At 30.3% G+C, this 26,637-nt stretch overlaps 1 protein-coding gene across 3 annotated transcripts in view; it reads right to left on the reverse strand.

Annotated features, from left to right (window-relative positions):
• Positions 1–1,714: 1,714 nt before the first annotated feature.
• The window catches only part of LOC145277775 (protein mothers against dpp-like), a 118,975-nt gene continuing 94,052 nt past the window's right edge, over positions 1,715–26,637 (reverse strand). For 2 of the 3 annotated variants that reach the window (XM_080129523.1, XM_080129524.1), the window contains exons 5-6: positions 14,814–15,035; positions 1,715–10,991 (exon numbers count right to left, since the gene is read on the reverse strand). In XM_080129523.1, coding sequence (XP_079985649.1) covers positions 10,591–10,991; positions 14,814–15,035 — 623 coding nt within the window. In that variant the 3' untranslated portion in view covers positions 1,715–10,590. The remainder of the gene's footprint in view (positions 10,992–14,813; positions 15,036–26,637) is intronic. The other variant, XM_080129525.1, reaches the window with a different exon arrangement.

Here is a 26,637-nt window from a genome sequence, read left to right on the forward strand (position 1 = left end):
TTGTATAAAGTTGTTTTAAATTATTTTTAATAATTTTTGAATTTGGTCTTTAGCAATGTGAACAGTTTTCATACCCACACCCTCAAAATTAAATTAAAATAATTTTGAAAGTGATAATTTTTCAGAAAAATATCACCTCCATATCATTTTATGGTAATTTGCTTAATAAACTGAACCTCCTTGGTAAAATTTTAATGGCTAAAAAAGTTTATAATTTAGTGTTTAATGAAAGAGTTCATTTAATTCAAAGAGTTAAAATTAAAAATTAGATAAATGGCCATCTGTTATTTAATTCTGTCAGATATTTAATTTTTTTTTAATAACCAGTGTTTTATACAGAAATAATTGCAATCAATATTTCAAAGATGAAGTATTATTTACATTGCAGAGTGTAACAACTACAATTAGAATAATTGTTCAAAACATGTAAATAATTTGGGTTCAAGTTGAAAAGACGATCATTGTCTGAAGAATCAGAAAAAAGCCATGATGTTTGTAAATTGTTATTTTAATTATAAGATCAGTACAAGTAGATATTTACATTCAAATTTATAAGAATGGTCATAATGAGCATATGAAAGAGTCATCTCAGACTAAAAACTAGTTTAAAAAAAAAAAAAAAAAAAAAAAAAAAAAAAAAAAAATCGATGTTCTTTGTACAATGAACTATGGACCAATCGTGATGGATCATAGTAAAATGAATTTTGTCTAAATGCAAACTAAAAACAAGTGTGAAGGATTCATAAAGCAATGTTGATATAGACAGACTATTTTAACCAAAGGTGATAAACACATCCTATCTTTGGAAGAGTCCAAACCTGATAATGAGGATGACAGTACTTGAAAAGTTATATAAATGCTATGGCCGGAAACGTATGCAGTGTTCAGAGGTACGTGACCACCAACACTGAGACCCTGACTGAAATGGACAGCATACCTTAGACGTTGGGCATGCAAGGTGACATGAAGGATGTAGGGAAAGGAAAAAAAGCTGAAGAGAAAGATTTAAGAAAAATATATATGCAATTTTATTTGAAAACCATACCTTTTGCAAACATACTTTATTTTGTTGATATCAACAAAACATTTTGCCATTAGGCTAATTAATGAAAAAAAGGTAAAAAATAAATTCCTGAGATTTTAAGAAATCAATGTTTTTTTTTCTTTCTTTTTTTAGTTTAAAACCAGTGTGGCTAAAAGTTCACACAAGATTTAGGTATTGTAATAATAATAATAATAATAATAAACTATAATACTTAACTTAAGCCGATAAATTTTAATTTCAGCCATAAATAACTTTATTCACTAATTTAAAGGCTTCAAAATAACTTTTTGAATTTCCTACAATCATAAATGAATATGTGGAGAGGGTTAGTTTTTTTATGTGCAATAATAAAAACAAACATGCTTGACAGCAATGTTTAGCGCAGGAAATTCAAATGATTTTGAAGCTTTTAAAACATCAATTCAAAACTAATTTCTGGTTAGAATTCAAGTTGAGTATTCGTTTGTTACTAAATCAAAGAGGAACCACTATTCTAGAAAAGCAAAACCAATGTCAGGATTAAAAACGTTATTCACTCAAAGTTTGATTTGTTCATTCCTATACAGGAAGAAGATAAAAACACACTATAGGGTCGCAGAATTCACAATTAAGTGGGGAAGAGGGGTCAGTATTTAATTATAGAAAAATAAGTTTGTTTTTATATATATATATATATATATATATATATATATATATATATATGGTGAGTGACAGGAAACGGATGTTGTTAAGGAAAACAAAACAAATAACAACAAACTAAACACATCTTAAGCAGGTTTAACGATCACCTTCCTCACTCCCTATCCCTTACTCAAGGAGAGCAAGGACTATTCAAAAAGCATCATCCGTTTCCAATGACGCACCATATATATATATATATATATATTTCTGTAGAAATATATTTTATTATATATCAATCCTTATATAAGAAGCTCAATGTGATTGCAGAGCCGTATATAGAATAAATGACAAATCTATATTCCAAAATTTATGATGTTGACAATCTTCTAGTTTATTCCTTTATATCAGTCGATTTATACAATTCTAGAAAGTATCTGTTTTGGGATATAATAATTAAGTGATTGATGTTGCGCTACGAAACATACTGTCAAGAATTGTATAAATCGACTGATTTAAAGGAATAAATAAGATGGTCAACATAATGAATTTTGGAATATAAATTTTTATCATTTATTCTCTCTCTCTCTCTATATATATATATATATATATATATACACACACACACACACTAGCATGTTGCCCGGTCATAAAATATGCATAAATATATTTTAATTCATGCAAATTTCTTATTATAGAGCAAATTCTCTATTATCCAAGATATAGTAATGATTTAAAAAAATTATAAAAACATGTCTTGGGTACTATCCACTAGAATTCAAATCAGTAATAGCTATTTATTTCCCAGTATCTTTACCATCTGAGTATCTTATTCCTCTCTGATGGATATGAAAGATTACAAATTAAGCAACTCTGACCTATGAATATTTAATTTTGCACATGTGCAAAAGTAACAGCAAGAGTAATGTTTCATTACACTTATCCTGCCATAGTAAACTATTTTGTTTTCAATTTTAACCTAAGCTAAAAACCAAATTTAAAGGTCAAAATACCCTATATATTAAATTTCAACTCTAAACCAAATATTCACGCACGCACACCAACAAGGTCATTTATATATAGACATATACAAATATTTCCATGTACTAGAACTTTTTCAGCTTAAATTCTACGCAACCATGCAGTGTAGAAACTGCATGAATAGAATTCAGCATAATAGTAAAACGAAATTAATCATCTAATAAGATGATTCATAAAAAATGAAGTAATTAATGCACATTTTTTTAAAGAAATATGAAAATTAGTTAACCTTCATGTAGTCGTTCGCATATATGACTGAATATATCAAGTTCATTTTAATAATTTTTAAGAGAAAAAGTAGGCTTTTAATATCAATTTCAGAGAAAAATATCTCACATTATAAGCGTGTGTATTTAGCCAGCATTCTTCATACAAATATTGTTGAATATAAAAGCATTGCTAATTATACCTTTTTATTTCTTCTAACCATTGTGCCAAAATAAAAAAAAAAATGAATTACTATTTTACTATACTGCATTCTTTGTCTTGCATACAATAAAATTTCTATATTTGAAATTTAAGTTTTTCAAATCACAAATTTAAAATTCCTAAATTATATATATATATATATATATATATATATATATATATATATGAATGAATGAATCTGATAATGGTATAATCTTTAAGCAAAGCAAACCTATCAAAATAATAAAAGTTCTACACAGTTACTAGTCTTAATGTGTGTGTGCATGTGTGTCTCATTGTCCCTGTAAATCAGCTAATGGCCTTCCAAGCCATTTGAGGGGCTATTTGATGCAGAACACGAAACTTGAGAGAATTATTTGTGGAGATACTGTAATCACCAATATATATATATATATATATGACTGTATGGCACAAATATGACCATGATAAAATGTTTATTCATATATATATATATATATATATATATATGGGTTAGACTTTATACACATCGAATATGAAAGAAAGCTGGAAGTGGAGGAGAGTCATCATGAATCAATTTAGCGCAACACTTTCTTCCTGTCCATTATTTTGTTTTGCCATCTCCAATGTGAAAGCATCTTATTCCTCTTTGATTTTAAATCTTTGAAAAAGCTATACAATATGCTGAAACATATGGATAAGCCTTTTCCATATAAATAGATTTGCAGTCATCTTATATATGTCTATGGCTACAATGACATTCATCCTCATCAAGCTAACTCCTCTCTTACCTATAATCACTTTCTGAACAATGGCAGCCCATGCACAGCAGTCCTAAACAAAGTTGTATGAAATGAGTAACCAATCACCCATGAATCTAAAAGTACAGCCAAGTCCTTCCTGAGGCTATCATCCACCGATAAGTCACGCACTGCCCCTTTGGGTAATGAGCTGCATTCCAAAACAATTGAAGATGTTGCTACAAAAAGATGAATAGATGGAACTTCAGGCTGAGGTGTTGGCAGAGAAGTCGGCACGATCAGACTGCTGGCAACACTTAAGATGGCTGAGGCAGCCATTGTTAAAGACTTAAAATGATCGTCCATCCTCATTGGCCACATCTCACAGCCATAGAGGATCAACTGGTAAATCGGCATGCCTCTTCATTTATACTGAAATCTGATGTGTGCACATGTTGGTGACAGATGGTATGATTCATAAGTCTTAGTATGACTGCTGTAATCAAGCAAATCTGGATATGGAAAATCTAGTAATACTGCTTTAGCAGAATAAACAAAATCTTTAAATAAAAAAATGTTTAATATAATCTAAATACAATAGTATAAAAATGAAAGTGACAAGGTGAACAAGGGAAGGGAAGAAGCAGAATGAAGGAAAGAAGAGAATCAAAATATTCAACTTTTTTTTTTTTTTTTCAATAGTTTGGAGTATGGTTTTCAAATAAAAAAATTAAAATATTTAGGAAAAAAATAATACCATGAAAAGGCCTTTTTCTCAAACAATTTTATAGCTATTTTTTTTTTTTTTTTCATTCCATAGAAAATGAATCGTAAATAGCTGTACTATATAAAATGCTTTTTTTTTTCATTTGGTATCTGACAAATTTGCTACATGTAAAACAATACTGATCACTTTGTCAGCAAAGCTTAATTGGTATATTTTGCCAAAGGCCAGGATTACGAGTGTTCTATATGATTGTATTAAGCGATGACCATGCATAACTTCCGATTAAATAGATCTATCAGATGGTTATGCTTTGCTGCATCAAAAGAATGTCATATGGTTTTCTGTTTATAATTACACAGGATAGCTAAATTATGTAGAACGCTCAAGCAGGATTCAGCAATATTTTTCATCATGACCACTGGACATTGATAAGCATGAAGAGGAGACATTTGACATGGGAGGGATGTATATAAGCTTGTTAGATAAAACAAAAGTTTAATATCTACAATAACATTAATACTAAAAGGCCTCTCAAGCATGATACCAAAGTTTGAATGCGTCTTTATTCTGTTTTCTTTTATTTAAAAAAAAAAAAAAAGGGGGGGGGGGTAGATTTCATATAATCTTTTTAAGCATTTTTTATAGACAGCAGAAGAAAAGAAAGGGTAGCAGAAATAAGCTGTTTTACAAATTCTTTTCTACCAAAATGATTAAAAAAATGTAAAAGTAAAAAATTTTCTACAATTTAAAATGAAGACTTTTACTTATAAATTTTCATTTTAATTTGTAGATTGTTTTCATGTTTACACTTTGGTTTGATATTTGAATTTTTTTTGTTTTGTTTCAACAGGTGAATGTGTAAGCAGAATAGAATCATGGTTTTCTTTTGTAATTTGCGATAAAATTTGTATACTGATTTAACACCAGAGGCTTCATAACAAACAAACCTACTTAGAAATCAAATTGATTTGAAAATCTAACATCTTGTTCATTTTTAATGTTGAACTTAAATAGCATGTAAGATTATATCTGAAACTTAATACTGACTAGCAAATTTTTTATTTGACATACATTTCTACAATTTGCTTTTTAAATTATGGGGTCCCGCCTGGACAACCGTTAAGATGAAGACATTTTTTTAATTATGACCGGTAAATTAAAAATCCACTTATTAGGTTATTATGACCAGTAAATTAAAAATCCACTTATTAGGTTATTAATAAAAAAAAAAATAGAATCCAATGATCTATTTCAGTTATAAGAAAAAACAGCTATTAATATATTCAAAAATTAAGAGGAGCTTCGAACATATTACAAATACTTCTGAGCAACACTGGGTCAGGACAGCTAGTTGTTTTTTTTTTTTGTTTTTATATATAAAAATAGTCCTTTTGTATTACAGTTAAATCGGATTGTCACACCGGTTTCAGTCAGACCACTAATGTTAAGTGATGTTGAGCCTGGTTGGGACTTAGATGAGTGACCATTTAAGAATTCTAGATGCTGTAAAAAAAAAAAAAAAAAAAAAAAAAAAAAATTGCCCTTATTGAAAAAGACTACACAAATTATAACTAGAACACAGAAGAATTTATCAAGTTATTAAAAAAAAAAAAAAAAAAAAATTGTGTTTGGATATTAATGACCGAGACTGGATTTAAATAAATTGTCATTCAATAATTATACTTTTTCCAAGGTAATGATAAAATTCCTTTAATATTTATACGACCCTATCGTGGAACCAAACGTAGTTGTATGTGCTGTGGAAGTCACTCAGGATCATATTCTGAGAGACTCTGCACTAAATTTAGTTCACGGCCACAAAAATCGCATGCATTCCAGCTGGTTGTCCTGCACTCATGCTGCATTTAAAAGATTTGCTGAACTTCAATGCAGAGCCGAGCGACAGACTGGAATTATACAATATATATTTACAACAGGTTTTCAAATCATACACAAAAACACCCAATTGGCAACGCGAGAGATTCTATAAAATTACCAATTGGTCGATTGTATGAATTGTCAGGAACAATAACATTTTATTGAAATTAGTCGATTTAGACTTCTTTTTCTTATATATTTTGTAAACTTTATATAAGTGTATTTCTTAGCCTAAATGATAGTGAAAAAATATATATACGTAGATTATATTTTTGCATTTATTCTTTTCAATTTGAGTTGTGCTCAGCAATCGGAAAATTAAATATTTCATAAAATGTTATTTACTCTGTTGAACATTAATCATTTCATACGAGGATTATACCATTTTCCTTTTTAGTAAAGTCTTTATCAGGTAATGAAGTTCCTGGGGACCAGGCCATAACCCCTAAAAATCCATATGCACATTTGTTACCTATGTGCACTGTATTATTAATAAATGAATACAAGTCAAAAAAAAAAAAAAAAAAAAAAAAAAAGCATTGTGCATCCATAGTGTCTATTTTTATTCACCGAGAAATATCTTTAAAAGACTAATTTATCTTTAGAATAGATTAGAATAGAAAATGCAAAACACCAAGAGAGAATGTTATATATATATATATATATATATATATATATATATATATATTTCCTATTTTAATATTTATCTATGTATTCATTTTCAATTATCAAAATTATATAAATTATTCTTACGTAAATATTGTTAAAATACATTAATATTTTTTGGAAAATATAAAATTTTTATGATAAAAAAATTATATTTATATTCATGTAATCTGGATAAATTCAGTACTTTAATACGTAATATACATATAAACTATTGCATTCTAATAACTAGAAAATAAACAAATCATGAACTAATATGAAGTGCTTATGCAGAATACAAAACTACAAATCTATATTACATGATTAAAAACGGTAAGATTCACAATTTCCTATTAATTTAAAACAAAACTTCTAATTGGTAAATTAAATCCCACATTCAGGAAAGTGAGGCTTGTGCTTATGAACTGGTTACATAGGAAACAAGTTAATTTTTTATAATTTATTACTCTCTGAAAGTTTTAATTTCAACAATTAAAGCAAAATAGCAGAAACTAATCTATTAGACAAGTATTTTGGTAATTCTGATGGCAAATTTGATGGATCAGCCAATTTTAGCAAAATTCAGAATCTGCACCAGAGTGCAGATCAGTTTAATCAGCACAGTAATGGTTAAATAGATTTTGAAGAATTCAGATGAAAGGAAGGGGAGATAATCATGACAGAAGTTTTGGTTTTAAATAGAGGTAACTGAAATGATATAAGGCAGTGTTAGAGACAATTTTGAGCAGTTTGCTGTATACACAGAAGGTTTTAGCAGATAGATTAACATTGTATGCAGATGATAAAAAATATTGTTATATTTCCATTGTTATTATTTCTAGTATTTAAAATTTTCTTTCTGTTAAAGTAAAAATAGTTTAGAACATTACTGATAGCTTAGTATTTTCAATGACTTAAAATCAAAATCTTAAAATTGATAAAAATTTATTTGACATTTTAAATAGATCTTCTGGATCGCCTAGCTGCAAAAATAACAATTACTATTCTAAAAGATGTTACAAAGGTCATCAGTTGCAATAATAGCAACAAAGATTTTTAAAGATGTTAAATCAAGCTAAAACCAATGGTTTTGATAATTAAAAGCATGGATTTGAGAAATGATCTGAATTTCAAAACAATAAAAAGATATTTTTTAAAAAGGTTTAAAAAATTTTGTAGAAAAATATTTTGTCAAAAGCAAAATGAAATCATTGTATATATAAACTGAAAATAGATGAATATTTTATGCGTTACTGCAGATGGAGAAAACAGACATAGCTACTTTGTTGTTTCTACTTTCCTTTAAAAAGTACAACTCAATCGATTTTAATTACTGAATTTCAATAGTATTCATTTCTTTTATTTTAGAATTTACAAATAAGTAAATGGCATGAATTACTTTTCAAACTAAATTTTTTAGATTATGGAAAAAAAAAAAAAAGGATGTTACAATTCTAAGACAAAAAAGTTTTTATTAGCAAAAAAATTAGTTAAATTTTTTTTAAAATATAAAATGCATATTTTGCTGATTTTCGCTCCAAAATGTGTTTTTTTGTTTTTTTAATCAAGAAATTTTTCTCTGGCATCATTCCTATATATGAATATAGCTAAGTTTTAAATTTATAGAAATTATTGATGCAAATATTTTTATTAGAAAATAATTTGTGTAAAAAAAAAAAAAATCTTCAACCATGATTGAAGTTTGGGCAATTTTTCTTTTTAATATCTCTTGATATGCCAGGTCTTAACATTTTTTTTTATTAGGAAACAGTTTAAGTATTCAGTCCAGATTCATTTGAAATGTACTTAACTCATTATGCAATTTTTTTTTTTCAGAACTTGCCAACATAAAGAACTGCTTATGGTACAAATGACACAAAGATTGAAACTTAAATTATAAATAACTCCTTAAAAAAAGGATGTAATCGGGCCAGGTATATAGAATTAGTTCAATTATCTATTCATTTTCAGGGATATGAAATTCCAGATCGTGTACTTCCAACTGACACAGGACAGAGACAAATTTAATATAATACAAAGAACTTAAACAGTAAGAGTGGGGACATTGTTCTGGACCCGTTATGCAGCTTGTTTTATTCTTACTCCCCTCCCATTAAAAAAGAAAAATTGTTGGAGTAGTGGAAGGAGAAGACTGACATGTGAACTTCCACAACAGTAAAATATGTTTTATAAATGAAAGAACTAGATAGATTTTTATTTTAAAAAAGGGAGAGGGGTATTGAATAAACTTAGACTATCTGAAAATGATGTTTTTTTAATGGCTAGTCGAAAATTATTTAGGAGAAAAATTACAAAAATTAAAATTAATAGAATAGGATTTTAAAAGAAAAAAAAAAAAGAGAAAAAAGAAAAAAATAAACCCTAACCATTGATTGAAAATGGATATTCTTTTCTTACCTATGTGTCACCCCAGTTTGTTTGTTTTATTTGTTTGTTTGTTTTTTCAATAATACAGAAAATATTTCAGTCAAGATAAAAAAATTTTTGAAAAATAAAAATTACAAACTTTTTCAGTTGTTTAAATGAAAACATCTGGATGTTATGAAAAGAAAAGTGGTAGCAATGAGAAATGATAATGAATATGCATTGACAGAAATGTTAAGATTTATAAAACATTTCATAATAGTGTGGCTGTTTTTAGTCTTTGTTCTTGTATATGTCAACACATGCAAAGACAAATGTCAATCCATCCCAAATTCCAAAATATATAGATATATATTTATATTAAAAGAAAAAAAAAAAAAGAGGGTGGGTAACACTTGTAATTTTGAATTTTATGTATATGTGTGTGTGTGAATGTGTATATATATATATAGGTTTTTTTTTTTTTTTTTAACCTTGGCAGCTTATTGCACAGCAATAAGTTTCTTTCTGAATGAGACAAAAAGCAGAAAGGGAACAAGTTTGAGCATTGGTTTTTGTTATTTGGTTCATAAAAACAGAAAAAAAACATGAATCAAACATGAGAACCAATTCTCTCTTTTGGTATTTAAAAAAAAAAAAAAAGAAAAAAAAACTTTTTTCTTGATAGGCTTCATTCCTTAAAAATACAGAACTATTTGACTCCCACCCACCCCCCTTCACTGAACTTCATGAAAGCGGAAAAAATTTTTTTTCAATCTTTGTAAAAAAAAAAAAAAAAAAAAAAAAAAAAAAAAATTTACAAATTGGGAGAAGATGCAAAATGGTAAAAATAACTTTAAAATATGCAATGGAAAGAAGAACCGTTTTTGTTTTTTCTTTAACATTTCTATTGTTTGTCATTGTATCATATTTGATTGTTTGGTTATCAGTTTATTTTCTCATCTTAATGTATATGCAATTGCAGGGTTGCTATATTAAAAGATACCATGAATGAACTGATGACAAAAAAAAAAAAAAAAAACATACAGACGGGTGTGGCTGTTGCAGTGGCAAGAGTCTCCAGACAACGACGAAAACAACAATGACGACAACGATGATGATGACAGATATGAGCTGACGACTGATCAGGACACAGAAGAGATAGGATTGTGGGGTGGTCCCATTTGTGAGAGCACCTTGTCAAGCCACTGCAGCGGCCCATTTAAGTGGATCTCAATCCAGCAAGGAGTACTGGTCACATCCTGCCGGTGATACTCTGCGCCCCAACCTTTGACAAAGCTCATGCGAATTGTGCACATTTTTGTTAGTTCATAGACAGATTCAAAGCCGTGGTTAACTGACTGGCTGAGCAGCTGTGCAAATTCCTGGTTATTGAATATCTTTAGGCTGCAACCGGGTGGGATCTTGCACACTGTGGTGGGGTGGAAGCCATGATGATAGTTGCAGTTTCTGCTCTGTACAAAAATGCTGCTGTCACTGAGGCATTCTGCAAACATCTCCCCACCAACGTAATATAAGTGTACACCTATAATGGTTTAAAAAAATAAAATAAAACAAAAATTAGTACTAAAATATTAATTTTAGATAAAAAAAACAAACCATCAAAATAATCACAAATTTACTTATAAATTTCTTCAATCATGAATTAAAATCATTTGCTTAAATTTAGTAAGGACAAAATATTTTAAGTTTAAAAAAAACATCAGTAAGAAAAATAATAGTATTTGAAAATGTACAAGCTGCTATTACATTAACAATAAGACAAAATTAACTTTCTAAATAGATAAACGGTACAAAGTCAGTTTAAAAAAAAATTCTGCATCAAAATTACTATTTATATATATATAATAAATGTTTAAAGATAATCTTAAAAATCTATGAAAATGCCAATAATTTAATATTTGCTTTATGAATTTATTAATTATTGCGAATTTTTAGGAATTTAATTTGTATAGTTCATGTAGAAACAAGAAAACCAATTATTTGAGGAGACAAAAGACTATAAACTGAGATTCTGTAAAGTTGTCAGTCTCATCTTTTAGACAAGCTAACTTAAAATTTCATATTTCTAAAATTACTTCAAATTTTCAAAGTCAAACCAAAATGTTTTTTAGCTGACAAAAATATCACTTGTTTCTCACTAGCAAACTTTCGACTTTTTATTGTTACATGCTATTGTTACTTTCTGTATAAGTTTGAAAAATGTGCAAATAAAGCAAAACAATTAAAAATGACTTCCCTGCATCCCAAAGTAGGTAGTTAAAAGTAATTAATAGTAGTTAATAGAAAGAAATTGTTCTGTTAGCTAAGGAAAGATACAGAAAAATTAGGTGAGACACTACTCAGAAAGTACACAGGAGATTGATATTCACATAAATCTATTGACCTCCAACACAGCCTTGTGTGATCAATCTCCTCTACATTTATGAAAACTGGTGTATGCAATAGAACAATGTACACAAAATATTTCATTGACAATGTTTTTGTCAGATAATAAATCTAATTTAATGATCTCATTATGTCTGTCTCCATATTTTCAAACTATCTCTTCCGAAACTAAAAGATGCAGAGCAGCACTAGAAGCCTCAAATGATTAGATTTTTATGGATCGTTCTTTTATGGGTCTTTAACTGATTAAAATAGTTTTTAAGGGGTCAAAGATGGGTTAAAATTGAAAAATATCGTTACACATTTTGTACATTCATCCTAGTTTATTTTTAATCAGTTCATGTGCGTGTCACGTTGTTACAGTGGTAACATCACCAGCTTTGAATGCTACAGTTTTGCTTTCGGTTCTCGCTGATGGCATCCAAATATTTTTTTTTTTTTTTTTTTTCAACTTTAAAATCATCTATACAAAATCTAGACAAATTAAAATCATATTTATACATATTTTACGACCGAGTTTTGTTTTAAACAAAATCAAATAAAACAAGCTGTGCATGTGGTCCCCTCTGGTGCTACATTTGAGATATGATGCCACACAAAATAATGAAGAAATGATGAATGTGAGAAGTGTGAAGGGCCAACATTGCCTTCACATTTCGCCAAGTTTCAGAAAAATCTAATGGATAGGGAAAAAAGTGTCATTTTTTGCAATTTTGGGGCATTTGTGACCCCTTTTGAGCTCCTAGGAATGCAGAATCCCAGTGAAAATGGACAAACGGTACAGTTTCACGCCTTAAGACGTATATTTGAATTCAGCACCATGAAAAGCCACTATATAGACATACATAAAGATTTTGAGTAATATGAAAAAAAGAGCTCCAAAAAGGCATGTTTTTTTAGCTCTAAGTGTGGGGATGCTGAATCCCAGTGTAAATGCTTAACAGTGCAGTTTCAGGCCTTAACACATGTATATTTGAGTTGACCACCATGAAAAACCACTATATAGTAAGACAAAGTTTTTCTCAAGAAATATGAATAAAGAGCCACAAAAAGAGGCATTTTTAGCACTAAAAAGTCCCCGGTCAACCATACTGGATTTATATTAAGAACAATGGGCTTCACATTTTGGCCAAGTTTCAGAAAAATGTAATGGATGGATCAAATGTTATGGGGCAAAACGTGTCATTTTGGGGGCATTTTTGACCTTTTCTGAGCCCCTGGGGACGCAATGGGAATTTTTGCAAAAAAATTTTTTTTTACTGTGTACATCTATTTAATGAAATACAATTTGTGGCAAAATTTCAGGAAAAACTAATGAACAATTATCTGGCAATCGTCTGGACTAACGGACGGACACAGATGCCACTGAAATCATAGGTCCCTCTTTGATAAATTGGGGGACCAAAAAGACAAAGGAATTGTTTTTGACATCAGAAAATAGGCACAATTTTCCCTGATTTCAATATCAATTCCAATATCCCCAAAAGTTCTGATTTTTTCAAATTGCTGATTCTGATTAATTGCCCCAATAAATAAACAAATGGAACACTGTGAAAGTAGCAATCAATGTTTATTTTAAGCATTGTTAAATATCATTGCTGACAGTGCCTGAACTAGTGGTCTGCTGAATAGTTATTGACTATCAATTCAATAGTTGTTGGTTTGATCCCAGGCTTGGGATAAGCACGCTAGAGAGCTGTGATACATACAAACTGTCTATGGATGACTAATATATATATCAAAAAATTGTTAATAATGAATTTAACATTGAAAGTTCTTCAAACAGAAATGACTATTTTCACTAATAGAAAGTTTGATAGTATTGAACACTTAAAAATCCACCAATGAGTACCATTTAGCAGAACTATTCCATCTTGATGGGAATTCATTAGCAATCATGAAAATGTTCATTTGATATAAATCAGCAAATATGAAAAATGCTACCAGTTTGTAATGTTACATTTATTTGATGAAATGGCCATTACAAAGTATAAACCTGCATCTAGATTTCTACAAGGGATTTAGGGTATTTTTGCATTGCTAAATCTAGGAATGGCATCTGTTTCTCTATATCAGATGTTTTTATGCTAAGTTTATTTAAAAAAAAAAAAAAAAAATCTTATGACAAAGTTGATTGCATTTTTATGGCATTATCAGCTGAATTTTGTCAACACATCATCCTATGTTTTTAAGAGGAAAAATGTTTTGCCAACAACATATATTTATTATCTGATAAAAACATTGAATACTGTAAACTGAATGGTGGGCATCGATATATCTAAGTATACATAAATTGAATTCATTAAAACAGCAAGCAGACAGATTCTGTCTGTCATTTTTTTTTTAAAAACATTAACATAATCTAAAGTCAAGCAAATTGGTTAATCGGCAAAACTATGTTGAACCAGACTTCTATTCATATAACAGTTCTCACAGTTCATCCAGTCAATTGTCCCCAGATTTCACTGTGCAGTCTTGTTTAATTATTACTCCTAAGTTTTCCTTATGCAGCCAATCTTCCAGTGGTTTAAGGCATCCATGTTTCGACAGTTGTTTATCCAGAAGGATGCACACTCCACATTATTATACTAGGCTAATCAGTTTATCCTAAGGATAACCTCTGCTGAGCAAGTGTAGTGCTTTCAACAAATCCTTTAGCCTGATGTGCTGTGTTTAGTTAGATTTCACGTTGCAGATCCATCTAATCATGTATATCACTGTTCTGTAGTTGGGCAAGAGAGGACTGGGTGAAAGCCCAACATTCATTGCTATATAACATGAATCTGACATAGCTACTATACAAATAACTCTAGATGTAGAGAAAGAGTGATAGAGTTATAAAGAGTATCTGTATCCAAAATCATTTTACACTATGATCAAATATTTCAACTTCTCCAAAAGAATGAGTTTCCATGAAAAGAGAAAAAAAATGTTTAATTTTTAAAGAAGAAACACTTACCTTTTCCAATGTGTCTTCTAGTATTCTCTATGGTAGAATTTCTATTAACATTTGATAGAAGACCAAGACAAAACCGCTGTGCATTATTGGAAGGGTCTGTAAATCCATCGACGACAATACTGGTGTTAGAAGCATGGAAGGCTTCTCCAACGCGGCTGTTTAATTCATAGTAGACAATTGAACTCCAGTATTGGGGTTCTTGGTATGTTACTTGCATACCATCTGAAAAAAAAGCAAGAACACAAACAGATACTGTCCAAAATAAACAAAAAATATTTTCAATAAGTAATTTACTTTTTCTTACAATATGCTTAAATAAGTTTCTAAAGTGAAACACTAAGATAAAAGAATTTAGAATCAAAATATGACTTGTTTTTACAAGTTATTCTTTTTCTTTTTTTTTCACAATCCTAACTAGGATCATTATATTCGGTTCAACAGGCACGTATCAAATGACTTAGTTTTAGAAATTGATTTAACCTATCTTTGGCCAGGTCTATTTACCATTTATCTGAAGTCCATTCTTATCACTTTCTTCCATGTTTTCCTAGGCCTTACTTTACCAACTGATCCTGCTACAACATCTATTCTTTCAAATTCATCCTTATCTTTTTGGCCTCTCCTTACAATTGACACTACTACCTTAACTTTCATCCCTTCTTTTAATGTGACCAACCCAACAATGTGTTACTGTTCTGCAAACATCTTACATCGCCAGATCTTATCTTCCTCTGAAATCATCAAGTCTACGTGCCTTTAAGACTCACGTTACACATCCATCATATCATTTCTCTTTATGCAACACGTGTCCTCAACTCTCAATATCCAGATTTTACTTCCATACATCGCACTGCATGCACATGCCTGATATACTCTTTTGGTCAGCACACACTATTGGTTAATGGCAGAAGTTCCCTAACCTTATACCATCCACTCTCGACTTTTGTTACCAAACTAACATCTGCTCCTTCTTGTGTTACAATGGTATTATCAGGTTAAATATTTTTAGCATTGGCAACATCTACATAATATTATATACAGTTTAAGTAATTCCACATTTTTTTATAGATATAATTTGGTTTGATTTTAAAGCCCATCAAGCATTGTCATTTTATCAGATCGTGGCTCCTTCAATCCAATGTGAATTTATTATGGCCACTTTCTGACAATTTTTTTATCCAATCTCTTATATTAAAAAAAAAAAAAAAAAAAAAAAAAAAAAAAACCTAGAATAATATTTCTCCCAAGTTTTAATTACATTATTTTTTAATCTTACTTCTATTTTATTTTAATTCAATTGTGATTTTACAATCTAATTTAAAATTGCAATGTTTAGTTAAAGTATACATATTTTTTGCTAGATCTGTTCATATGAAACATGCTGTGCATACAGTAAACATTATCATTAAATTGAACACATAAAGGCTTTAATGTTAATTTTATTTTATATTTTTTTTTACTAGCAGGCCACCCAGCATTGCCTGGTCATAAAATATGCGATTTTATATTATTATATTGGACCCAATATATAGTAATGATTTAAAAAAAAAAAAGAAAATGATTTGTGCGCCACCACCGAGAATCGAAACCAAAGCGTCTAGCTTACAATTTACTTTTTCCTTTAACATTAATGCCTGTACTATGAAAACATTTGCTACAAGGTTAAAAATTAAAACATGAACCAATAGCTATTATGTTACACATGCATATTCGTAATGCTGTGGTTCGACCATCACCTGGCAAATTCCATTTTTTAAAAAGAGTTTCATTTTTGCACCAATTTCTCCCTTTAAAACCCAAATATAAAGTTTCATGTTTGTAAACCTAAAACTGACAAGAGTTTAGTAAATAAATTTTTTAAAACAAATATCTATATGCTTACATAAATATATATAGAAAGGTTTGTGTTTACTATAAACTTTTATGCAAATATTACGCAAGTATAAGTCATGTAGAATATCTGCATGAATATAATTAATTACACGCAATAGTTAACTAAAGATGATCATTCCATAAGAAAAAAAAAAACTAACAGAGAATTAAAATGAATGTTTAAAAGATGCAAATTAGCTAGATCTTTTGCAGATGAATGCAATTACACGACCCATATAAGAAAATTATTTTCTTTTTAAATAAATAGAAAAGGGTTTTTAATATGAATATCAATACACAAAAATGATTATAGGAGTACAGATTTTCTGTTTTTGGAAACTTTAATAAAATCCATTATATAAAAATAATTTAATAAAATCAACTGTAGGTTCTCTACAGTGCAAAGTAGACAATGTATTATGAACCAAGTCACTGCAGGGAGGCATGTGAATCTCACACACACACACACACACACACACACACACACACACACACACACACACACACACACACACACACACACACACACACACGTCATGATTGTCAGTGCCTGATTGGAGCATGCAATGAATTGATTTGATTGAAAAATTAGCAATTTCACCACTTTCAATGAAACATTATTGGAAGTATGGAACATTGGTTTATCCTAATTTAATCCAGAGTCTCACTGCTAGTATATATATGGTTTATTCAGAATGGGTCTATTCTGAAACCAAAATACACAGTATTTGGATAAGTATACTTCATTTTGATTAAAGGTCATACATTATCATTGTTGAGTCAATATCCACACATGACATCAACTTAAAGGAAATGTTTTACTTCATTTTATGTACAATTTGAGAATTATAATTTTGAAATAAAATGAAAATATGGGGGTCAAGGCTGTTGATAAAAGGTTGGAACGATAATCTATGAGAAATCATTCAAAGGGCAGCTAGAAATTGGCTTTGCATATTATGTAACGGCTTACAGAAAGCAAATTAAACACTTTAAATTAACCATTTAGTTTTGTTGATGTTTTTTTGAGGGAGAGGTCCTGTATTTCTAACTGTATATTTATCTAGTTTAATTTTTAAGCAACTAGTTAAAATAAAATATATTCATATTTCCTATGTGATTATACATTTAAATTGTTCATTTTAGAAAATAAAATTGAAGTGATAGTTTTCTCAATATTCACACACAAAATGAAACCGGAACTAAATAGGCTTGATTTAATCAATTGGAAATTTTCTATATTTCATCTGATAAAAAAGAGGGTGATAAAAAAAAAAAAATCAGTATATAGGAGAGCGGAAAGCATTGAATAAATGCAGTAAAAAAAAAAAAAAAAAAAAGTTGCAAAGTTTCTGGACAGACAGGCATACACAGCCATTTCCTGGGAATGAAAGTGATACTTAAAAACAAATGGTGGCATACAGAAATTTTAAATAATTAAAAATGCAAAAATTAAAAACTTGTTTTATTCAATCATAATGCAGATTTTATTCCAATTGTTCAAAAGTTAATAAAGTAAAACATTTTGCCTTCTGCTATTTTTGTATGCATGCAAAAACAAGCCCCACAGTATCATTGTAATATGCCCTAATAATAAAACTAATAGCACCTTGGGATTCCTCATAAAATTTTAAGAGTGAAAAGTTGTTTGATCTTGTGATAAAACCGTTTTCAATTGCATTGCAGAACAGACAACCTTTATAGTACAAGTATAAAAATATAAATAAAAAATATCCCCAACACACACACATCTCTCAAACACATTTAATAGATATTTTATTTCTTTTTCCTCAACTTAAATTAGGTTTCATGTTTCCTACCATTAACTGACTTCTATCACCCATTTTCCTCCCCTACACCTGCTACAAACATCAAAGCAATAAACCTTTTCATTCAACCCTACAAACCTTTCTGGTCAGCTCACACATTTGAAGTCACCTCCCCCTCACTAACTCATATCTACTTAATCTTCCCTCTTTTCCTTACAACCTACTCCCACACCAACTTCTTTCATTTCACTCCAAAAATATCTTTCTACCAAGTGATCAAAAGATTAGTAATGTGCAACATTATTTGGATTCAATGTGATTATCCACATTTTCCATTCATTTTCTAAAGATTCTTGGATCTAATTTATACTTGGTTTTCTATATTATTGCACACAATATGTAGTAGTAATTTCAAAAGTTGTGTGTGCGTGCGTGAATGACTTGAGCACCATCAGCTAGAATCAACGTCAAAATATCAGCTCTCCAGGTATTCACTACCATGTGACTTAAGGACACATGCATATCAAAACTTTAAAAATCAACGCAGTTAAACATATAAATGTATATTTGCGCATATGTAAAGGATACACGTGAAGTTTACTTATGCTTGTCAAGTTTCAATTTTGACCCCTTAACAGCTATTTTTTCCAGCTAAAAGAACAAATTGAATATGTCTCACAGGTGAAATACCCCCATATATAAAGTTTCAAGTCTCTAGACCAAAAGTTGACAAAGTAGTTTGGTATAAACTGTTCTGCACACACACACAGACATGGTCACTTTTATATATACTAACAGATATACTAAGTGTTGCCTGGTATTAAATGTAATGTTAAATTCCTTATTTAAAAAAAAAAAAAAAAAAAACACGGAAGAAACCGAGACATGTACATGTGAGTCATTTTTTCTAAACAGCTATGTTTTTTTTTTTATTCTTACAAAAACTGAACTGAGATCGAAACAGTGAGTCAAGTACAATAACCATTAGGCCAGCTTGCCATGACTTTAAAAAAGTATTTTCAAACCTACTTATTCTTATATAAGGAAGCTGTCATGTGAATGATTAATGCATGCACAGCTGTGAAACAGTTGACAAACAAACATGACTCCCAAGTACCAATTTTTCATTTTTGATCCCTTAAATTAAAGTTTTCAACATGTCTGAATACCCTATATACCAAATTTCAAGTCTGTAGATCAAAAATTTGTTGAGTATATAGGTTTAGAGTTGTCCTCACATACACATTCTCATATATATATTTTTCATTCAAGCAAACATTGAAAAATAATTCATTTGCTTAATTATACCTTTTTTGGGGTTTTCAAGTTTTCTGATGTTTTTTCTGGTAAAATAAAAAAAAAAATGTTCCATATGTATCGTGGATGTTTTCAATTCTTTGTTAAATATTTGTCAGACAAAAGCAAATCGGAAATGTTCATGATATGGAACATACATTGTTTTTTTTTTATTGTAACACTAAAAAGATCATTAGAAAAATCAAAAAGATAAGCAGAAAAATCTTTATTTTAACAATGTTTGCTTTATATATATGTGTGTGTGTGTATACACAGACGTCAAACTTCTAATTGACAACTATTTTGCCGATTTGGCAACTATCAGTTATTGAGTTCAGTTTGGATTGGAAATTTATCATGAAAAGACAGACACCTAAGCAGGGTTTGAAAATTGCACAATCAATTTACTGAGAAAAATATTTGACAAAATGAACCTATCAACTGACCAGCTTCATGTGATTAGATGGGGGGGGGGGGTATGTCTATGCTGATAAACCAGGCACAATAGACTACTTAAAAGACAGCATTTGATGCATTATTGCCAAAATACAGTCTAATTTTAATGCACAGAATTTGTGAAAATTTGACCTCTAAATTATGCCATATAAACGAGGCCATATGCAAGAAATTGTCTTTAAATTATAAATGCTAAAAATTAATCCTTAGAATATCCCACATATTTAATAATATTTTTGATTTATTTTAATCACAAGTTCATTGCCTCTAAAAAGAAATAAATAACTAAATAAAAACTTTAAAAAATAAAAACATAAAAACCTGTTAAAATAGAACTAAATAAAGACAGCCAATCTTGGACAAATGCTTAATTTCCTTTCGGACAGGGCTACATCAATAAATACACCAGATACTTAACTGCAGTTTTACGGCAATACTAGTGCTGTAAAAATGCCGTAAAATGTTAAGCTAAACACAATTGGTTTTGAGAGCCCCCCCCCCCCACTCACCATTCCAACAATGTAATGAGATCTCAAAACAACCCTGTTTGAAAAAAAAAAAACATTGACCGGGTGTTTGGAGGTGTAAAAGAAAAAAAGTTTTAGTAGGAAAGTAGGCTTGAACCCCGAAAATTTGACGTGAAGGTGGAAACGAAATGGAAAAAAACCCTGGGACTAAACCATCTCGGCCACAAGAGATGAGGAATAAAAAGCATCTTAATTTAATGTTTATAAAATGAAATTGACAGGTGCGAGAAACTTAAGTCACGTGATGTTTGACCATGACGTGGCTGCAAGCCAGTTTTCGCTTGTTTTATACTGAAAAGCGAAAGAAACATGTGGCGATCGAAATATCTGGAAAAAATAGCGCATGAAAGTCTGGCAAATTAAATACACACGCGACTCCCCATTCTTAAGTCGTATACATTATCATTTAGACGTGATATAAAAAGTTTTAAGAAGAAGCGAGCTGAGCGAGAAGGCTGACGAAAAAAGCCTTTTGCAGACATACATAAAAAGTGAACATACATACATTTTCGCTTTTATATATATACTAGCGGGGGTACCTGGCGTTGTCCGGGTGTTTGTAGGTGTGTGTGGTGTTAAATAAAAAAGAAACCGGGGGGGGGGGGGGGGTCGAACCCAAAAGCCCTAAGGCGAAGTTTGAAAATAAAATCAGCCAGCCAGAATGAGTTAGTGAAAGATGTTTGAATTTATTTAAGAACCAAATTGACAGGTGCGTGCACGGAAGTCGTCGAGCATTACAACGACGACGTCGTCAATGACCAGGTTTGTTTGTTATAAGCGAAGTAAAAAAAGAAAACGGTAAAACTTAAGTGGGGGGGAAGGGAGGAGTAATCAAAACATCGAAAAAAAAAACTAACGTAAGGCAAACGAACGATGAAAACAGAAAAACGAACATGTGAAAAATGGCTTAAATAAGCCTGTTTCGATATTAAAATTTAAAAAATCAGTGGGTACCCGGGTGTTTTTGGGTGTGTGGTCAGGGTGGATAAGCGAAGTAAAAAAAAAAAAAAAAACAGAAAAACGAACGTTACATGAATAGCTTAAATAACACTGGTTCAATATTTAAATTTAAAAAAAAAAAAAAAAAAAAGACATCTCACACCACGATTCGAACCCAAAACTTAGATAATGAACTAACGCGTTAATAAACTGACCTAACACGACGTACATGAAATTTAATCAGTTTTTTTAACTATTTAAAGCCATGACGTAATCTGACGCATGTGTAGAACCGGTCGTTGTCACGAGAGGGCCATTTTTGTTGTAAAAACACTTGCAGGTGGTTTAACTAACGTCAATGTTATCTAGGTCAAACATGACGTCATTTTCGTAGTAGCAGGAGGAGAGAAAACGAAGGAACCATTTTTTCTCCACCCCTCCTTGTAGAAAAGGGTCCAGTGAAGGAATTAATGTTTTTGGCCAATTATTCGATATTTGTCGTCCAAGATGTTGAGTATCAAAATGATACCGAACTTGTGAAAATCTGTCACCTCTGTCAAAAGTTTTTGCGAGACATACAAACACACACACACACACACACACACATTTTCACATATATATATATATATATATATATATATATATACTAGCAAAAGTACCAGTCGTTGACTGGGTTCAAAAACAGCCTACAGAAAATGGACTCTGATTTATGACAGTATGATAGGTTATGAAAAGGAAGGGTTGTAAAGAGATAGCTTCGAATTTGGGGGTATCAAAACCAAAGCAAAATATGATGAAAGTAAAAATAAAATAGATAAACCCCATAATTTATTATACCATACCTGTTCAAACTGAAACACTTATCACAATATTCTGTGGATCTATATTAAAAAAACCTTGTTAAACTTTGTCAGGCGCGAACGAACACCCAATAATTTTATTATACCATATTTCTTCAAACTGAAACATAATTATCAAAGTATACTTACGCAGATAGATATGAAAAGTCTTTATTAAAGTTTGTGCCTATTTCCATTCTATGGAGGCCAGGCACGAACGCAGACCCCACAACTTTATTATACATCCCTAAAACATACTTAAATTATACATCCCTTAAAACATACTTAAAAAAGTATTATTATGCACATCTATATCAAAAACACTTGTAAACGTTTTTTTTAATTTTTTATTTCCATACTTTGTGGACCAGGCACATACGCAGATTCCACAATTTTAATGAATCATCATTATGCCAGATCAAACATACCCATTCCTGTGTCTTGATACATCTATCATTATATGTCATCAGTTTTCTATAATAGTCAACCATATAGGAGCCTATTCGTGACCAGACACACACACAGACGTTCAGCTTTTATTATAGAAAATTTGATTTAATAAAAAACAAGATACATTACAAAAAAATCTTTCTTTAAAATATATTTAATTTTCAAGGAAGGTAATTTAAACTAATATCACTAGCTAGAAATAAAAAGGGGAGAGGATGACTGCTTACTTTCTCACACACACTCAGGCAAATTGATTTCTGCTTTCTTTTCATTTCTTTATGACCATATTTACAACAAATTTTATAAAATAACCAAATTGTTAATATTTATATGAATAAAACAACGTTTGTGAATGTTAAAGTTTTTGTCTTGCATTTACATAAAACTTATGAATGAAACGTTTATTAATTTTGGTTTTGTGACACCAATCAACATTTTTTTGTGATCGGACAATTTCATTTTTATTAATGTATGTTAACTTGCGTATGAACATGAAATGCCTTAGTGTACAAGTATATAGATGTCACTAAATGGTACTATTATTACTAATTTTATACTTTATTTTTCCTGCTTTAAATTATCAAAGGATGCAGATCTTTATAATTCATACAACCTCTGCACTTTGCAACAAAATATGCATAAACCTAAAAAAAATCATTTGACCTATTTATCAATATAGGGAGACATGGACCCTAAATATTTATGATCTGCAATGACTTCAGCGTAACAATCATGCTATGATCAAATGTGTGGCTGCAAACTGGAAGAAAGGATCCCATTAATCATGCTTCATCAGAAACTTGAGATTATGAATGCCTTATATGCTTAGCATCTTAAGTGGTTTGGCCACATACATTTTGCCATCTCTCACATCAATTTGGATATCTTAGATATTAAGGACCAAAATAGACTAAAAATCTGGTTTTAGTGCATAAACGATGTGAAGGCATAAAACCTAGCTTTGCGACAAACTTCATGGCAAGCAGATGCGAGACATTGCTTAATGCTGTCCACCTCCAAGTCACAAACACTCACCAAAACTGAATAAAATTCTTGACATTACAGAACGGTATAATTTCTAAAATCCAAAATTTCTAGGAATATACAGATTAGAGCATTTACACTTTGGAGCTGGTTTTAGTTAATTTTTTTTATGCCTATTACAAGGCTTGCTCAAAAACTTAGAGCTACAAAGATGGAGCTGGTACCATTAAAACGAGTGACATTTTTTGCTCTACAATTTAGTTTTCTACATAGTAACCACTATTCTCAATGCATTTTTGCCATTAATTCAATAATTATCTGCTTCTGATGCATGCCCATGACAGAGATTGTTTTCTAAGTCTCACACTGTCAATTTCTGCAACAGAAAGATGAAACTTTCAGGTCATGAATACACAAGTTCAGTTCATCATAACAATGCAATTTGTACTCTCCTCTGATCCATTCAGGCGGAATAAAAATAGGAGACATTACTTTTGGAACATCCCTTACATAATTTCATATTTATGTTCCAGGTCTTAGATCGCAACCTAACATCTATATAATAAAAATGAATGTTTATGTATACATTTCATGTCAATAATCACATATGTAAATGTAATTCTTATGAGCATAGAAGCAAAGACTTAAATTTAATCTATAATATAAATCTCACCTGTCTGTTTAAATGTATGTACGTATGTTTTACAAAAAATTTCAACAGAATCGACGGATTGTCACAAAATTGGTATTGTTTTGAAACTTGACCCTTCTAATGACATATCAAAAAATTTGCTAAAAACAATAATTCCTTCACCCTCAACTAGGCACTTTTCTACAGGGAAGGGTTGCTTTTTTCACCAATATGTTCAGAAGTCAGCCTCTCTTTTCGATTGACTAATTTAAACCTACGTCACTTCCGATTTGGCAATGGGTGCAACAGCAAAGATGTCACTTTTTTTTATGTTCTTTTCCTCCTTCGTGGTACGGATTCAAGCCTGCCTGTCTACTAACAATTTTTTTTTAATACACCTCCAAACACCCGAGCAATGTTGAATAGCCAGGCTAGTAACTGATAAAAGAATTTCTTTCACTTTCAATAGACTTTTTGTGTCTATTGAAAGTGAAAGAAATTCTTTTATCAGTTACTAGCCTGGCTATTCAACATTGCTCGGGTGTTTGGAGGTGGATGTTATTAGTATTATTAACAATTTAATTTTGTCTTTTTCTTATTGATTAGTTTCATTTCAATTGATTTAAAATATTGCATGGGAATTAAAATGTGAAGCAAGCGCTAACGAGCAAAGCCAGCAAGTAGGTAATATTCATTCACATTCCGGTCAATGTAACTCACAACTTTATTCAGGTCTTGTTGAACTCTGGACGGAATTTTAAACAGAATCCTTTATTTACTTCACGAGGATAACATGCTCTTATTCCGTCAGGCATGGCTGGATAGAGATCCTAGTAATTCACAATTGTATTTTTACACTGAGAATTGAACCTTCATGAGATTCCCTAGTTCAACAAGATACACCTGAAGAAGGTCAGATGTTACATTGACTAAAACTTTGAAAATCACACTCAAGATGAGAACAGTAGTCCGAAGAATCTAAACACGAATAACCAATCCTCATCTCCAAAAATCAAATGTAATTACCAAACTGTTGTTATTGTGATTTGTTTTTTTATCTATTCCTCCTCTTAGATTATTTCAGAGTACTTCTTACTAATTTATTTAAACCAATTCTCAACATATTACTGACAACTTTGATTAGGCACGGCCAAAACAGGAGGAGAGAGTATTTTTTGATGGAGTCTCTTTAAAAATCTATCAGAAATCAAGTAATTATCCAATCAATATGAAATTTTCAATTATTAAGTGATTAATAAACTTTATAACGGTGTACTTTTTCTTTTTTTTTCATAATCGATATTTATATATATTTTTTTTGCCTACAAACCCTCCCCTTTATTTGTGGTTACAAATATGCTTAAAATAATCAGCCGAAACTGAACAAAATATATTGTATTTTAGGGAGGAGGAGGAGGATTGTAGATAAAAAAATAAAAAAACTGTGCACATAACAGATTTTAAGGTTGAAAATCTGAATTTTGAATGGGTTTAATTTTTCATAAATTTGTTGAATATGTTAACCGTTCTTTCAGATCAGACAAAAAACACTTTCATTTTTACGAAAAACACTTAAATTTTTGAAAAGTAAATTAATAATTTTCTTTTAGTGAGCCCAATATTGCTAATATACCATTAATAGGAAATTCATTAAAGAATCGATACCAAAAAAGAAAAAAAATCTATAAATAACTGCGCATTTTGCTAAAAACACGATAATTTCTTTCAGCAATTTGTTGTTACATGATATTTCCTCACCTATGGTAGACCATAAAGGCCTGCAAACAGTTGTTCGTTATCTTCCCCTTTTCCTTTTTGCTGTGATTTGCGCTTGACTTAGTTTAAAGTGCAAGGGATTTACATCTACCAAACTTGTCCAGAAGGTAAGACAGGGTCAAGACGACCAAGCGTGATACTAGGTGCAGGAGTTATCTCCAGCACATATGATGCCTAGCATTCCCAAAATGGTCACCCATCTGGTACTGGCCAGCCTCATCGTTGCTTAACTTTGGGGGTTCTGTAGACAATAAATATGTATCACTTACAAAAAAAGAATTAAAC

This window comes from Euprymna scolopes, chromosome 6 (genome assembly GCF_053919585.1).
Source record: "Euprymna scolopes isolate OS-2025 chromosome 6, ASM5391958v1, whole genome shotgun sequence".
NCBI classification, from domain to species: domain Eukaryota; kingdom Metazoa; phylum Mollusca; class Cephalopoda; order Sepiida; family Sepiolidae; genus Euprymna; species Euprymna scolopes.